At 49.3% G+C, this 16,721-nt stretch overlaps 1 protein-coding gene across 1 annotated transcript in view; it reads right to left on the bottom strand.

The window, feature by feature from the left end:
• Window positions 1–330: 330 nt before the first annotated feature.
• LOC119459126 (mRNA decay activator protein ZFP36L2) overlaps window positions 331–16,721 on the bottom strand; it is a 29,376-nt gene continuing 12,985 nt past the window's right edge. The window contains exons 4-5 of the mRNA XM_037720956.2: window positions 4,877–5,206; window positions 331–1,878 (exon numbers count right to left, since the gene is read on the bottom strand). Coding sequence (XP_037576884.1) covers window positions 1,687–1,878; window positions 4,877–5,206 — 522 coding nt within the window. The 3' untranslated portion in view covers window positions 331–1,686. The remainder of the gene's footprint in view (window positions 1,879–4,876; window positions 5,207–16,721) is intronic.

The following is a 16,721-nucleotide window of genomic DNA, read 5'->3' as shown; positions in this document are numbered from 1 at the left end:
CTGAAGGTCGTAAGTTCGAATCCTCTAATCCGCTACATTTTCATGCATAGAGTGGCGCCTGACATCAGCAAAAAAATATATCGCCGAGAGCTAGTGGGCCTATACTAGTCCAGGTGCAACAAAATTAGGAAGGCCCACTCAGCTTCAACAATGTCACTCCCTCACCAGAACAGGAATTGGCCTCCCTGTTGCAGTATTCGGCTACTACCTCCCTCATGATGAAAACAATGTAAGCAGCGGAAACTTCACACTTCCCCAGCACAGCGGTTTATAATGCCATCGATGTGACGAATCTCGAAGAAGGTTGCTCTTTACATAAACTTCCAAAGCACTGCACACGACATTTAAGCCAAGTATTGCATTGTATTGCGTAAGACACTTTATTGACGCAGGAACCACCACGATAATAGCGATGATTCCACTTCAAAACGGAGCATGCGTTCGCCAGTAGGTTCAACAATGGATTTCATAATTTTTGTTGACTGGACTACAATACAATATGTCATACATTTTCGTAAATGGCATGCTGTTCCAAAATCAGGTCTCACAAATAGGGCACGTACACGTTTCGCGCTAAAATTAGCGCTAGTCAAATACTTATAAAAGGGGCCTAATAAACCCTATCAAAATACTGCACAAATATTCTATGGTAAATTATTTACCTTGTATTCGAGTGACAACAAAGTAGCATTTGCACTGCGGCGATACAGTTGTCGCCTGATAGCGGGCTCGTAATCTCTGGTTTGGCACTATTTTGTAGCGATAAATAAGGCACGTTGACCAGTGGCAGGAAGCGTAGCCGCAAAATAAATCGTGCGACGTGCTTTGCGTGAAACTAACTTCTACGTGCGACAACCACTTTCAGCAAAACAATGCCCTTGGAAATCGTGGATGTATAGGATCCACCTAATAAAAAACTTTGTAATCGAGGAACTCAGTTCATCCTAGAAGCCTGCCCTATTCCATGCTCATCTGTAGGCCCCATTTATACCTTATTCAATAAAGTCAACCGTCGTTCAAAGCCTAAAGGAGTCCCTTCCAAAAGGCACTTCCAATGGTCTACTATGTTTATATTGTATCATTTCACCTATTCACGACACAGACTGGCCATCTTTCTTTTTCTGCGAACTTAACAATCGTGTTCGAAACCATCGACTAGATTTATCACATGTGAAGCTTAACACAGTTTGTTACAGCAGGAAAATTCTGAAATAGTCCGCTTGAGCATCACAATACGGTTGCGCCTCAATGCACTCCTGAGATCTAACTGGCCTAAATACCCGCGTTACAACGGGACTCTCAAGGTTATTTCCGCTAGCGTAGTCAAATGATTATTTACCCCACATATCCGTGCATTAGAAGCTTTCACTAACTCGGACTTCAAGAAAGCAGGCGCAATCTAATGCACCGAGTCAATTTACCTTAAAGGATCACGTGATAAAACTTCAAACACCAATCAAGGAAGTCGAACAGCTACGCCGAGGCAACACGCATGTTAATTCCGCGTTAATGTACGTCAATCGCATGCTCACATGGATGTAATGCCTTAAATATAGTCTGCTTAAGTCAAAGGTGCGACGGCGCACGCGCAACATGTGATCAGTGCGTGTAAAAGTGCACGTCGTCAATGTTTCTGTCGCCGCACGGCAATAGTCGTCCATGTGTCGAACTCGGTGAGCCCGTCGTTCAGGCGTCGCGCGGACAGAGCTGCTCGAAGACGTCGAGGCGCCGGTACGGCATGTCCCTCCAGCGATAAGTCCAGCGCCGGCGGAAGTCGGGCTCCAGCGAAGCGTCCAGCAGACTCGGCTCCAGAGTCAAAGGAGGCAGGTCGGTCTCGTCGCGCTTCCACGTACCTGGATTCCAGCGAGGGTCCAGGGACTGCAAGCCACAGAGAGTGCGGTGTATGTTCAGAATGGATCATAGTATACTGGCTTTGATGATATGCTTAGTGTGATTACCATTCTTAGCCTACTTTCCCCTACTTTTGCGGCTGTTGTCTGCTATCTACCACCCTAAACGTGGCTCTCGCTCGCGAAAGAAAATCGCAGCCATTCCACTCTGTGAAAGTGGGCTGCCAGCAGAGCTGTTCTTCGGCAGTACGCACTACACACGGCCTCCCCATAACGCACGCAACATACTAGCTGCCTAACCAGTTCTTTGCGCAGGCACGGAAATGCGGCAACCACCATTTGTAGACCCCATTTATACCTTATTCAATAAAGTCAACCGTCGTTCAAAGCCTAACACCAAATGATCGAGGCGCTTCTCGGCCATTAGCACTCCCTCGGCGCAGCCAAAACGAGCAGCTGGCTAAGTCAGGAGCTCGGGTAGCTTTCAAAACCACACCACGTTGACGCTTCGCAACATCTCGAACGTTACTAACCACCATCAAATCGTTCTCGAACCACAGTCTGTCGCCCACCACACAACTGAATCCGAAATGTCAGTCCAGAAAGTCCCTCGGAAATTTCGCTTACGCACCCTTGTGTTCGTCCAATTTACTGGCGTGGTACCTGCGTCGCTTCCCCGCATTCTCCGCTTCACGGCACTTGTCTTCCTGTCGAGCCCGCCGCTTAGGGGCAGCCTCGTGGGCGCAATCTTCGCTGCAACTCACGACCCGTTTCTTAGTTATCCTCTTGCTACGCCAGTTGTTAGCACATGCCTTACTGGTTTGCTTTCGCTCCTCATATAGGGCGTGAGAGTTTGGAAGCACGGACATTTAAAAATCTGTGGGAGAGTGGACATATAAAGCTCCGCTGTAAAATAATTCCATGTCCGACGGGGTCAAGCTAGAAAAAAAAAACTAGTATGTGTAGTTGGTAGCAAACCCAAAGCAATGGAAATCTCAGAATGAGCCCTACAAATGGTAAATAAAGGTTTGATCAGCAACACGCCGCGTCGCTACATTGATCGAATACTAATCGCCTTAATGCCAAGAGGCACCATGAGGTTCGTTCTGCCGGAATATTTTCGTGTGGGATCGGCAACCTGCGATTTGTTTTAAAGCGTCAGAATTAGGAGTGTCAATCAGGAAAAAAGTTTATAAGAAGGGTGTGAAGCTGGTGAGGTGGTAGAGGCGCGCGCGCGCGCGTGTCCGCGTGTCCGCGTGTGTGTGTGTAAACACACATTGCGCGATGAACGTTGTTTATCAGATTCCTTTGACGTGTGGTCATGTGTACGTAGGGCAGACTTCGAGATGCGTTAACACGAGACTAAGGGAACACTTGTCTAGTCTCAAAGGTCGCCCTACTACGCATTTGGCGATGCATTGTGAAGAACATGCGTGCTCACCTTGTCTTGGAAGCACCGCCATTTTGTTTAGGCATAGAAACCAAACCGCGAGAGAAATTGCGGAAGCTCACCGGATTAAAAAACTAAAGGAAAAATGCATCAGTCACCGTTCTGTTTCATTGTTAGATAAAGCGAATTCGCTCCTGTCATCATATCTTTAACGCATTTTCGCCTTTTGTGCTTGTTTTATGAACATTGCTGCTTTTTATGCTGACCGGGTGGCGACATTTCGTGACAAGCGTTATTTTATGCGCTCTTGATGTGTTCTATTGACAGGATCGCGCAGATCTGTTGGTATTTAAGCCGGTGGTTCTTCCATAATAAAAATCAGTTGTTAGAAAGCGCTCGTCCTTGTGTCTCCTTTTTCTTCGTCCCTGTTTGCGCACAAAAATTTAAGAAAATGAATCTGTTCCAACTAGGCCGACTCGCAGTTTTGCCAAAACCAAGATCTGATTTTAAGGGACGCTGTAGGGAGGGGTCCAGATTATATTTGACCACCTGAGGTTCCTTCACATGGCCACATTGCACAGTACACAGGTGTTTTCGCGTTTCGCCCCATCTTAACGCGCCCACCGCGGCCGGGCTTCGATCGCGCGACCTTGTCCTTAGCGTAGCAACGCCAAAGCGACTAAGCAACCACGATGGGTACCAAGTAGGTACCGCTCTTCAGTGACAAAAACAAAACAAAAAAAAAAAACAATTGTGCGACTCGCCTCTAGTTGTATTGGACTTCAATTAGCTGCTTTATGAAAGTTTCACTTCGCGTGCATTCAGTGTTCGCTGTATTTGCATAATTCGTATTTCTCTATCTTTTGACACCAACTCAACCCAAGCCACAAGGCACGGCTGCTACACTTACCCCAGTGAGTATTTGAACATTCGCTTGCCTGTTAGCAATCCGGGCTTGATTTGCTTGTTTATTTCCACTTTTCCTTATCTACAACTTTATTTTTAAACGGCAGAAAGTAAGTAAACAAGGCGCTCTACAAGGCAAGCTTGTGACTGGTGTCATAAGTACGAAATTCGGCCGCCACAGCCGGGATTTGATCTGGTGACCTCGTGCTTAGCAGCGCAACGCCACATTCGCTAAGCCACCGCGGCGGGTGCAGCCCATTGGGTGCCCCGTAGATCGTGCACCGCCTTGTTTATTATAATCTCAAGTGCTCGCCTGAGGCATCCATTTGCCAGTTACACGTGCCCTCCGGGAGCAGCACTTATAAAAAAAAACTCCAACGTATTCTCGCGACTGGAAAAGCACCCCGTTGCTTCTGCAATACCAGTAAGCACTGGTCTCGTATTCTGTATTGGACCCAACTAGCCTTCTGGCTATGGGTCCAAACAATTACTGTGTTTCCTTAGACATTGCATGCATAATAAAGGAACAAGAAAAAAAAACCTTGCCCTTAACCATTGTATCAGTCTCCCATTTATGTTAATTCGAATGCGTCATCTGAAATAGGAACCCCAAGATACAGCAGCGCTGGAATCGTCGGCTTCCATTAAGCTCTGTCCTAGTCCCCCCCCCCCCCCCCCTCAAGTGACCCGTCAATCAACGATTCCACTGGCAGCACCCACATATACTCACCGCGTTCTTCTTTCCCTGCGCTCGCCTCTTGCGTTTCTTGGTGGGTGGCGGGGACTCGTCCCCTGCAGCAGCCGCCGCTGCTGCTAATGCTGCCTCGCCGCCACCGGTGTCGGCCACCGAGCCCTGCGTGGTGTCGCCAAGGTCGTAGCTGCTCCAGCTGGCCGGGGTGGACGCTCGAGAGCCGGTAGACGAGGACGAGGCGGCAGCCGAGGCCGGGTTCTCGGGCATAGGGGGTGCCAAGCGCATGTTGTTCAGCACATCCTCCACGATGTCGGCCGTCGCCCGCTTGGTGTGGATGAAGCTGCAGCGGCCGCCGAAGCTGCAGAAGCCCTGGAGAACCAACGAGGAGCATTTGCATTACTGCAGCGGAGCGGTCAAGGGAAGGCGTACACAACGACTTCCTCGCAGCGAAGGCCGGCGTGAGACGGTGTGGTTGATATATCAAACGTCAATCCAGCGCAACGTGTGTTGGAGCCCCAAATTCGCATTGAAACGTAATGACTAATGATCATCAAAAACGTCCGCCCAAGCACTCCGTACAGATAGTTAACCAGTGAAACTGAAACGTGCGGCCCCGGTGTTTATGACTGGGTTAATCCCGACGATTAATTCAAGTATTTCAATTATTGGTTACGTATTTGTGTTTCTTAATAAGGTTACACGCACGTTCGACTGCGATGGAGAGAACGACGTCACTGACGCTTTACCCGCAGTCCACCGTCGTCACTTGCATTGGAGATCTCGAGTTTGCTCGGCGGCGTGGTTAGCAGCATTCGCTCGCCATTGCCGCTTGCGATTCCTCGCAATTAAATTGCTTAAAAATTAAATCTGTGCATTACGTAAGACAATGAATGGCTCATACCCCCATAAACGCGGCCTCCACATTACAACGACAGAAGTGAAATTCTACGCCGGAAGGATGAGCGGCAACGCAGCCAGCTGTGGAAGAAGACGACGACGAACGCGGGAGCAGTGGCACGAGCACATGCCGAGCACGAGCGCAACCCGAGGGGCGCCAGCGAGCCAGCTGCGGAAGAAGACGACGCTGGAGCCAATGCTGATCGTTTCCTGTACATAGGCAACGGACACACTTTCACAGCGAAGCTGTTAATGACTAGTTTCCTCAGGATCGTGTCCGCGTGTAGAAAAAAAATTTGTCGCAGTTTCACCCGAAAGGCGAAGCACCAATTGCGATAGTAAATTAGTAGATAGCTATACGGAGTAAGGATAGTAGTTTTATCAGCTGTATAAACTTGGACATGCAGCAGCACCAGCAACCCGCAGAACTGTTGTCGACGCCGTCGGCGTTTTGCCCGCGTTCGCACCGAACGCGCGCGGCGTTTTTATGTAAATACGTATTTGGTGCCGCAGTTAAACGTCGTCTCCCCTCCCTCCCTCCCTCCCGTGCCCCCACAGCCTTTCGCGCGACGGAAAAAGTTGCGTTCGCTCTCTGTATATGGAAAGGAGGACAGAGACGCTTAATTCTGCAGCCCTTTAGCGCTGAGCCGTGCTCCCTCAAGGGCTGCAGAAGATAGCGCCAACCTTTCCCTTTCCCCCAAGAACCACTTATCATCATCAGGGAGCACGGCGCATAAGGCGCGTTTGCTCTCCGAAGTCCGTTCGCTCCCCGTGAAAGCAAGCGTCCCTCGCGCCCTTTCACTCGCACATACGGCGTTCGGAGCGCGGAAACGATTTCATCGCCATTGACGTCATACGGAACCTCACGGCGACGGCGACGGCGATGCCGACGGCAGAAATTTGCTTTGGAGTGTCCCTATAATTTCTATCGCAATAAAACTATCATCAGCATAGGCTCGAGCGTCGTCGTCGTCTGCCGCAGCTGGCTCGCATGCGTCCCTCGGTTTGTGCTCGTACCCACTGCTGCCGCGTTCGTTGTCTGCTTCTACAGCTAACTGTGTTGCCGCTAATCATTCCAGCGTAGAATTTCACTTCTCTTCTGTCGTCGTAATGGGGAGGGCGCGTTTATGGGGGTATGAGCCATTCATGAGCAACTGACAACGTGTCCTATCTAGTCTGGGCAACGCGGCCGCGATCACGCTCGGGAAAGGGCTCGTCGTTCACGTGCCGATTCTAGCGTGAGGGCTTCCGAAGCCCAGGCGAAACGTTAGCGAAGAGCCGCGGACCCCATGTTGAGGGAGCGCGATGTTGAGGCTAAACATCAGCGTCCTCTTGCCCTCCAGGAACCCGACAACGGTGGTGCACGCCTCGGCAACGCTAGCGCCAACTTCCCCGGTGCGACGGCTAGGTTTCAAGGCGAGTTTCTCAACGGGAACGTTCATGATACACATGTTCGGTTGGGTGATGCCCAACAACGATACGCCCATTCTCATCATGGGGGCAATAGTCACTACACCAGATCCACCATAGTCACAGCTTCGCTGGCTTCCATCTTCACAGTAGTAGAAGGGCTTTGAATTTTTCGTTTCGCCGAGCCATATGAAGCTTCGCTTTAATAAAAGTTACCTTGCGTATATATCCTTCACCCAGGCAAGTAATATGCGCGTTTTTTTAACCATTAGTCGGTTCAGTAATTGTTCCACACGTCGCGTTATACCAACTTCACGTTGTAGGTCAGCTAGGTGTTTCTACGGCTGCGCCGTTGATTGACGCCGTGGTGCTGCACCGCGGCCTGCGTGGGAGCCGTTACTTATAACAGCCAGCCACGACCAAGGAGGTTATAAAAAAAAATGTTTAAACCTCCTTGGCCACGACCGCGCTCGAACGCAACACCGCGGCTTCGTTCTGGCGAGGCCGTGATTCAGCAATCGGACCCCTAGTACTTTCGAAGGGTTTTGAATCACTTATGCAGCTTCGCTGCCTTTGACGTACGAGTTCTCAGATTGGCGTTTGTATTCAAATAATTCTTTTTAGATGCGAAGCATCTTATGCTCGGGGCTATGTCACTCCCTCCCTCCCTCTGCCGTGCGGCGTCCACTTCCGGTTCCGCTTCCGCTTTCGGTTCCGCTTCCGGCTTCCGGCGTTTTGCCCGAATGATCCCCAAGTGCTTCGCCCACTCATCATCATTCACTTCATCCTCTCATTCTCCTCCCGCAACGCCGCGATGAGTGCCACGAACAGAGCCGCGGAGAAGAGGGCTCGAGCCGCTGCCACGAAACGGCAGCGGCGACAGGCCGATCTGAAAACTAATGGGAACTTGAGTCAACCCCATGGCTGCTTCGCATACTAGTCAGGGTTCCCCTACGGGAAGATGGTGTAATTTTTTTTTAATTGTACATGGTTATCTTCTGTATGTAGTTTCATATCCGACAATCTTTTATAGCTTCCTGGTCTCACGTGCAGAGTTGTGTAATTCAGTGTTCTTCGGCACATTGCGATTTCATATTGCTCGCCATGCCCCGTGAAGGCGCCTACTCCTCTCCTCTTACATCATATCATAAAAAGTTGTCGCAGTTTCACCTGAAAGGCGAAGCATCAATTGCGATAGCAAATTTGTAGAGAGCTATACGGAGTAATGATAGTAGCTTTATCAGCTGTATAAACTTGGACATGCAGCAGCACCGGCAACACGCAGAACTGTTGTCGACGCCGTCGGCGTTTTGCCCGTGTTCGCTCAAAATGCGTGCGGCGTTGGTGACTGTTGCCGGAGCCTCTGATATAAATAGGCACTTGGTGCCGCAGCTAAACGTCGCCTCCCTTCCCTCCCCACGGCCTCTCGCGCGTCGGAAGAAGGCGCGTTTGCTCTACATATATGGTGATTGCAAAGGAGGAAAGAGACGCCTACTTCTGCAGCCCTTAAGCGAGCACGGCGCAGAACTCGCGTTTGTTCTCCGCCGTGCGTTCACTCCCCGTGAAAGCGCGCGTCCCTCGCGCCCTTTCACTCGCACATACAGCGTTCGGCGGCGCGCGGCGACGATTTCATCTCCATTGACGTCATATGGAACCTCACGGTGACGCCGACGGCAAAAATCTGCTTTGGAGTGTCCATATAATTGCTATCGCAATAAAAACAAAGAAAGGAGGGGATAAACAATTAAGGAAACCCCAGCAGAGAGACAAGCAAACGACGAAAAAGTAGATCGGAGGAGTGCTACACTTGCAGCACAATGGGTGGAAGTAAAAATAAGTATGCGAATAAGCAATGTAATATCTTTTCGACGAAGTAGCTGCTCGTAGAGCAAGTGTCTGTGTGGTTGACTGTTTGCAGCATTGTTGCTTCAATTTCCTTTTTGTAACTTTGAAGGAAACTTATGTGAAGTCTTATGTAGGTTACAAACTACAGAATTATGCGCTCAGTCATGTTGCAGCGCATATGGAAGGCACTTCGAATCCATGATTGGCAGCTCACCGTTATTTAAACGTGCGCAATCATTGCATTCCGCCGCTGCTAGCTCGTGGGGCTGAAACTTAGGAGGATAGTAAAGACCTTTGAAAGGAACCTTAAGCTCGGGGGCTCGTACCTAAATACATGGGAAATGAGGAATCGTTCTGGGCAGCAGGTGCACTGAATTTGGCCAGGCTTGTTGCATTTGGAAGAACACGTTATCATCTAGTGACTGTAACAAGCAAATTTTCGTATTAGGCCGTGTATGTTTTTATAGAAAGTTTTGAAAATCGCAAATTTTCCGAAAACGAAACACCCAAGTTTAGAACTAACTCAACAATGAAAATGATATCACAATTCTGCAAATTGCATTTACAAGAGCACCTCTAAAGCGGGTAAAATTGATGTACTACACGTGGTTCTCAATAAAACCATTAATACGCGAATAGGACATTTGCGAAACCTTCCTAAGCATAGTAACAACTTCGAGTAATATATAAAGTGTCTTATAAAATTTGCCTGCTTTGGATGTTCTAACGGATGCAGTTCACACAACTGCAGTATTTGTTTTTCGTGCAGAGTTGCGGATTTGTAAACTTCGTGGTTCTATTTTTATCAATCTTGCAAATTTTCGGCGATTTACGTAAAAGCATGCCCTGCCCTAAATTAAAGTTTTCCTTCCAACAGTCTAGAATTCCACTTTACCTCTCAAGTGCAACACGCTTCATTCTAATTGGTCCAAGCGTTGTTTCATAAAAGCGTTTCTGCGTTTTACACATATTCGAATAGGCGGCACCGGTGAAGTGGAACATGTGCAATGGGAAATTACATGAATAGGGTGCACATTAGCACATTGTTATACGGCAACATGGATCAGTGCGAACGATTGCACAAAATATAGGTAGCGTTGGGCAGGCCATGTGATCCGTAGAGCAGATAGCCGATGGTCCGTTAAATGTACCTTAAATGCGATGATAGAATAGCTACTTTCAGATATAGCGCAAATAAGTACACATGCACACGAAGACACGATGAACGTGGACGAGCGCTCGTGTCTTCACATGTATGTGTACTTATTTGCGCTATATCTGAACGTAACTATGCTAGACCAACGAGCCCAACAGGCGGTCCTCCGATAGAATAGCTGGCACGCAAATTCGATGACTGCCAATCGTGCTCGACAAAGCTAATGAATAGAAATAGTTAAGTGAGCGTGCCCGAGGCGAGGACATGAAAATGTCCGGCCTTCGGGCACCTACTCGTATCTTTCATTGTTGTTCGGTTTAACGTCGCGCCCTTCTATTTCCTTCATTTTACTACACCGTACTGGGTGGCTCGCGATTCGCGCCTGCCACTCGAACTGCTTGAGGTCAAGTTATTTGTAAAACCTCTTTTCTAGTTGGTACACCTAAACGTGCAGGTCGGTCCATTATTAGCAGAAACGCGCAAGCGCGTGGCTTGTGCAGGTGCAAACCAAGCGCATGCGCGGAACGACGCAAGGGCGGTGCACGCCGCGTGTCGTATGTTATGCTGAACCACCCCTTGGCTTCGCACGCGCACGTCGGGTGCCGATGTGGCACCTAAAGCGATTTAGATGGCAAGATTGGTGTACCACTAGCCAGCCATCTAGACACTATGAACATGGAAAGTAATGAGTCTCTAGAACAGTCTTAGGCACATCGAGCCCCCTTTATCTGACGCAAGCTTCGCGTTCGGACGTCATCGTGCGATAGAGCATACCGTACTTATTCCGCAGACGGAGCGTGGCGTAAAGCAACGTTAGTGGATCGCACGGCGAGCAGAGCCTATTTTGCCACCGTTATCCACGGCACAGATCGGTAATGCCTGCCTACGTCGTGGTCAAACCATGCAATGGCTTAAAGTTCTGAACCGAAAGTATAAAGCTGCCACCGGCGAATAAAAAGAATTACTGAAACAAGTTGTGATGCTGCTGTTTTCGTGCATTCAATACGCCAGTGTGGTAGAGTGCTATATGCTTTATACTTATCGTGGGTGGCAAATGCGAAATGAAATGTTTCCCTAGCAAGTTGCACATGAGTGATCAATGACAAGCGAAGGGTTGACAGGGGTGGTTCGAGCAGACGTAGGGCGGAATGCGCCACCTTTTCGAGCAGGTCCTTGTCGCGCGTGTGCTTGGTTTTAACGCGACAGCGTTAAGGGCCCCGTGTCGCAGAAAATCCGACGTCGGCGTCCGTGGCGGAGAAAATCATCCCGATACACCCCGACCGCGCAGGCCCTCCGAGTGGCGCAAGGTGTTAGTGAACAAAAATTGAATTTCTCACAGTGAAATCCGTCAGAAAAAAATTGTAAAGTACGACTTAACCACAACCTACAAACATGGTTGCGTCGGATTGCAATTTCAATGCACGAGAAAACATAATTCTGTTATGAGGAAACTCAAACACAAAGCCCTTTTCCAGCATTTCTACCATACCAACAACGGCGCGCTCGGGTAGGTAACTTGCGAAAATCATATCCAGATGGCAGCTCGCATCCTCGGCAGTTCAAATTGGGACTTAGCCTACCTTATGCGCTTTGGACACGTGCGCGCGTCTGGGCAATAGCAAACAATTTTTAAAATAATCAAAAAGGTCCTAGGGCCTTCATTTTAATATAAGACGACTTATATCTGCCCCTGGAAGAACGTTTTCCCAGCAATGCATTTATGTTTAAAAGTGAAGCCGTCTTTAAGGGGATCGGTGTAAACTTTGTTTTTGTAAGCTGGCTTTCTCATGCATGTTCGCTCTTGCAGTGAAGCCTACTACTCAAAGAAAAATGCGATCCCAACGGGGCCCGATAACGCTATCGCGTTCCACTACTAAAGGCGAAGCTTACGCGTCCTCCAATTTTTCGTCGCTTCCTGCAACCCGGCGCTGCTCTCAGCACACTCACGATAAGATGAGACGTGTATGCTGCAGCAAAAATCCGGAGCCCTCTAAGCACATGGAATGCGAAAGAATTAATCCAGTGAGTTCCGTAAGTAACGTACACCGTCCACAAGCGCTTAAATTTATGAAGTGGGCGGAAACATCAACCGGTCAGCAGTCGAGATAAGCAAGAGACGTTTAGAGTATAGACGGTTTCATGCTAGCGATAACAGCAGCGAGCGCGCCGCCCCCAAGAAACTTCCGGTCACGTGCCTTATCAGTCCGCTATGTTTTAACGCATGGTTGCTTCTTTGCCAGTTACACTTTGCCAGCTACGTCAGAGAACAAAACCGGAAGCCGTGCAGGGCCTATGTTAGTAAACAGTGAAAGGGTCTATATTGATGGGAAAAAAAGGCAGGGAACAGATTGGTACGACCTGATCCGTTACAGGCACATGTATACAGGTACAAGGTAGATAGAAAAATTTTGAGGAAGGGAAAAGCAAATTAAGAAGATTTAGACAAAAATGATAGAATGAAAAGCATGTTTAGCATACCTGATAAACTCAAGCAGGCTAGGCGACTTTCTCACCACCCCGTTTCAAAGGACGTGCCAATAAAACATCGGCAATCGCACTCGGGTATTCATGCTAACAGCGGGCCGACGTGTACCTCTATATGGACATCTACATCTCTGTGCACCAGAGCTTTTGCATCGCGCCCCGTCGTAGTCCGGCTGCCGCATTCGGGTATCAAACCCACCACCTTAGACTCGGAAGCAGAACAGCCTCCGAGTCTCGTCGGCAGCAAGTTTTTACCATCCTTCCAATGCGTTCTTTTCACCGCCGAAATAAGCTCTACAAGGAATGGTTGCCTTCGCATCAAATACTGTTGCCGAATACGGCATAATTTCCATAACTGGTGTATTTTGGTGAAACGCTAACTGAGCATTAAGGTTAATTAAGCAAATCATTTCTGCCTCCCCAAGCAGGCCTAATGGCGAGTGCTGAGCCACCTGTCACAAAACGATCTGTTAATCTGAACGAGAAGAATAAGAGAAACAGAAAGGTTTTTTTTTTTTTTGCTTTTTGTTACAGCCAGATCAGTCAAACAGACAATAAAGTCCACAAAATTATGAAATAAATTGCACGTTTTTCATAGAAATGAGGAGTAGCATAGAAAATGAAAATGCTAAAGTTGACGAAAGTGCAACTTCCGCACGTAAGAGCTGAACCCTTATATACTGCATCGCCATCGCCATACAGCCATCGTGCTGACCATGGTCCTACCGCTCTCCTGCATGGGTTAGTTAGTGGACGCGCCAGATCTAACCTTGGGAGTGTTAAGTTCCAGTTATGGCAATGGCGGCTGATGTTGAAGGTCCTTTCTACCACAAACGTTACGTAGCCTGTAAACTTTAGCAGTCAACTAGGAATATAACCTTCGTGTGTTACGTCATAGCATTAACGCTGTTGATACCCTCGCTATGAAAGAAGTGAGAATAAGGCGAACAAGAAGGTCAACTTTCTGTCAGCTACAAACCTAAACCCACACGAATCCAACAGATAACGAAGCCAAGGAAAGCACAGGGGCAATAACTGTTTTAACTGGACTGTGCATATGATAAAATTCATAGAAACAACGCGCTTGTTGAAATCAGCGTTAAGCAAGACTCTCAAACGTTTCAGTTATATACTAGGCAGACACACACCACACACACACACACACACACACACACACACACACACACACACACACACACACAATTTTATTTTATGCAAAAGTCCACCCAAAAATTAACTTCACCGTCTCTCATCGCAGAAGTTGTACCATTTCATGTCACGCAAACGCACTTGTTTTTAATTTTCTGCATCGTGTTTTGCAGCATAGCGATTACTTATCTACTCAGCAGGACGGGAGAACACGGAGACGCGACACACGTGACCTACGCGACCGCGGATTACAATGTCTCCGGGATTGACCCACTTTACTAAGCGACAAACCGACGGAGCAGCTGAGCTAAACCAGACGCGCCAAACAATAGAGGAATTATGCACTCGACGGCCTACATTTGCTGCAGTGATAACATGTAGGTGCCATTTGGTGTTCCACTGCGTAATTCCGTAAAGAACTGAGCCAGTCACTGGCACGTCTGAACGGGTAGGACGGATGGCTACACATATGGTAAGCTACACATACGGAATAGCCGAGCTATTCAACGAAGAAACGGAAAAGATTAGAAAAAGTTGTCGCAGTTTCACCTGAAAGGCGAAGCATCAATTGCGATAGCAAATTTGTAGAGCTATACGGAGTAAGGATAGTAGTTTTATCAGCTGTATAAACTTGGACATGCAGCGGCACCGGCCACACGCAGAACTTGTCGACGCCATCGGCGTTTTGCCCGCGTTCGCACAAAATGCGTGCGGCGTTGGTGACTGTTGCCGGAGCCTTTGATATAAAAAAGTGGTCGCAGTTTCCCCTGAAAGGCGAAGCATCAATTGCGATAGCAAATTTGTAGAGAGCTATTATGATATTAGCTTTATCAGCTGTATAAACTTGGACATGCAGCAGCACCGGCAACACGCAGAACTGTTGTCGACGCCATCGGCGTTTTGCCCGCGTTCGCTCAAAATGCGTGCGGCGTTGGTGACTGTTGCCGGAGCCTCTGATATAAATAGGCACTTGGTGCCGCAGCTAAACGTCGCCTCCCTTCCCTCCCCCTCCCCCACGGCCTCTCGCGCGTCGGAAGAAGGCGCGTTTGCTCTACATATATGGTGATTGTAAAGGAGGAAAGAGACGCTTACTTCTGCAGCCCTTAAGCGAGCACGGCGCAGAACGCGCGTTTGTTCTCCACCGTGCGTTCACTCCCCGTGAAAGCGCGCGCCCCTCGCGCCCTTTCACTCGCACATACAGCGTTCGGCGCGCGGCGACGATTTCATCTCCATTGACGTCATACGGAACCTCACGGCGACGGCGACGGCGACGGCGACGGCGACGCCGACGGCAGAAATCTGCTTTTGAGTGTCCATATAATTGCCATCGCAATAATAGGCACTTGTTGCCGCAGCTAAACGTCGCCTCCCTTCCCCCCCCCCTCCCCACCCCACCCCACCCCACACCACGGCCTTTCGCGCGTCGGAAGAAGGCGCGTTTGCTCTACATATATGGTGATCGTAAAGGAGGAAAGAAACGCCTACTTCTGCAGCCCTTAAGGGATGGTGATAAGTGGTTCTTGAGGGAAAGGGAAAGGTTGGCGCTATCTTCTGCAGCCCTTGAGGGAGCACGGCTCAGCGCCAATTCAAGGAGCACGGCGCAGAACGCGCGTTTTTTCTCCGCCATGGATTCACTCCCCGTGAAAGCGCGCGCCCCTCGCGCCCTTTCACTCGCACATACAGCGTTCGGCGGCGCGCGGCGACGATTTCATCTCCATTGACGTCATACGGAACCTCACGGCGACGGCAACGGCGACGACGACGGCGACGGCAGAAATCTGTTTTGGAGTGTCCATATAATTGCTATCGCAATAAAAACATGGCGCTAGATACAATCTTAAAACCTACGGTGTTTCATAGCCCGACCTATGGTGTTACAGAGTTTAGCTAAGCGTTCACGGTTCCCTCCGCTCAGACCAGTCTGTGCTAGCAATTGGCACGCAACCGCTTAGCGGGAACTACAGTGCGCCCGCGAACAGCGCTCATGTTGCCAGCGGAACGTAGAACGCTTTCATCGCTCCGCTGTAATACCGAGTAAGCGGAGCGTGAGGTGCGTCCACTTGGCTTCTTCGTCGTTTTGCAATGAGATTGGTAGCGCGTCGCCTGAGTCTCGGCAAGACTCGCTTATAAAATATGTGAAATCTACGGAGTTCCCTGCAGTACCTCACTGCATGAAAGCTGAGCGGAGTGGGCCGTCAGACATGCTCTCCAAAACTGTCTACTGAACACCGTTATTTTTCTAATTTTATCTTGCATTGTGTTTTTTTTTCTTTTTTCGTTGAACAACTTGTCCTAACGTTATCTGCGACACACGGTATAAGCCGATTCGTTGCATGCAAGCTCTCCTGTTGGACATTTGGCAAGGTGGCAACAACGGCCACAGTCTGCAAAGTCCGGTAAAGTTCACGAAGAAAACTTCGCTTTGAAAAGAGGTACAAAAAATTTGGGGTAGCTTGCACTACTGGCGCAAGGCTAAAGACACAGCGGAGCTGATCGGTTCCTAGCTGGTCCTGGCTATACGAAGTGATGCTAAGTTATACGAAGTGTATAAGCATTTCTTCGTGGTCCGTGGCATCGGGGAACGCCTCGCGAAGCACTTGCAGTCCGAGAACACGTAGGGGAAGTGGGGGCGAAATCTATGCACACTGTACGGGCGGCACGCTGCAGACGACACGCCGCGATGACGTCACGGCGCACGCGCAGTAGTGCGCAACTGGTGGGAGCTAGGCCGAGACGCCGCCAGAGGCGCCTGCTGCAGTCACGGACACCGCGAGCGTTCGGCGCTAATGCGGGGAAACGGAGAAGCGCGGATGGCGTCGGTAGCACCTCTGCGCGTTGCCTCGTTGGTGCTGCTACAATTTGTTTCTCTCACGCTCTCATTTTCTCTTTCTCCCGAGCATAGCGCGCGACGCGCGCATGCTCTCCTTCACTCTCTTTAACGTC

This window comes from Dermacentor silvarum, chromosome 7 (assembly GCF_013339745.2).
Source record: "Dermacentor silvarum isolate Dsil-2018 chromosome 7, BIME_Dsil_1.4, whole genome shotgun sequence".
NCBI classification, from domain to species: Eukaryota; Metazoa; Arthropoda; class Arachnida; order Ixodida; family Ixodidae; genus Dermacentor; species Dermacentor silvarum.
The sequence above is the reverse complement of the archived record's forward strand: the minus strand, read 5'-3'. Positions and strand labels throughout refer to the sequence as shown.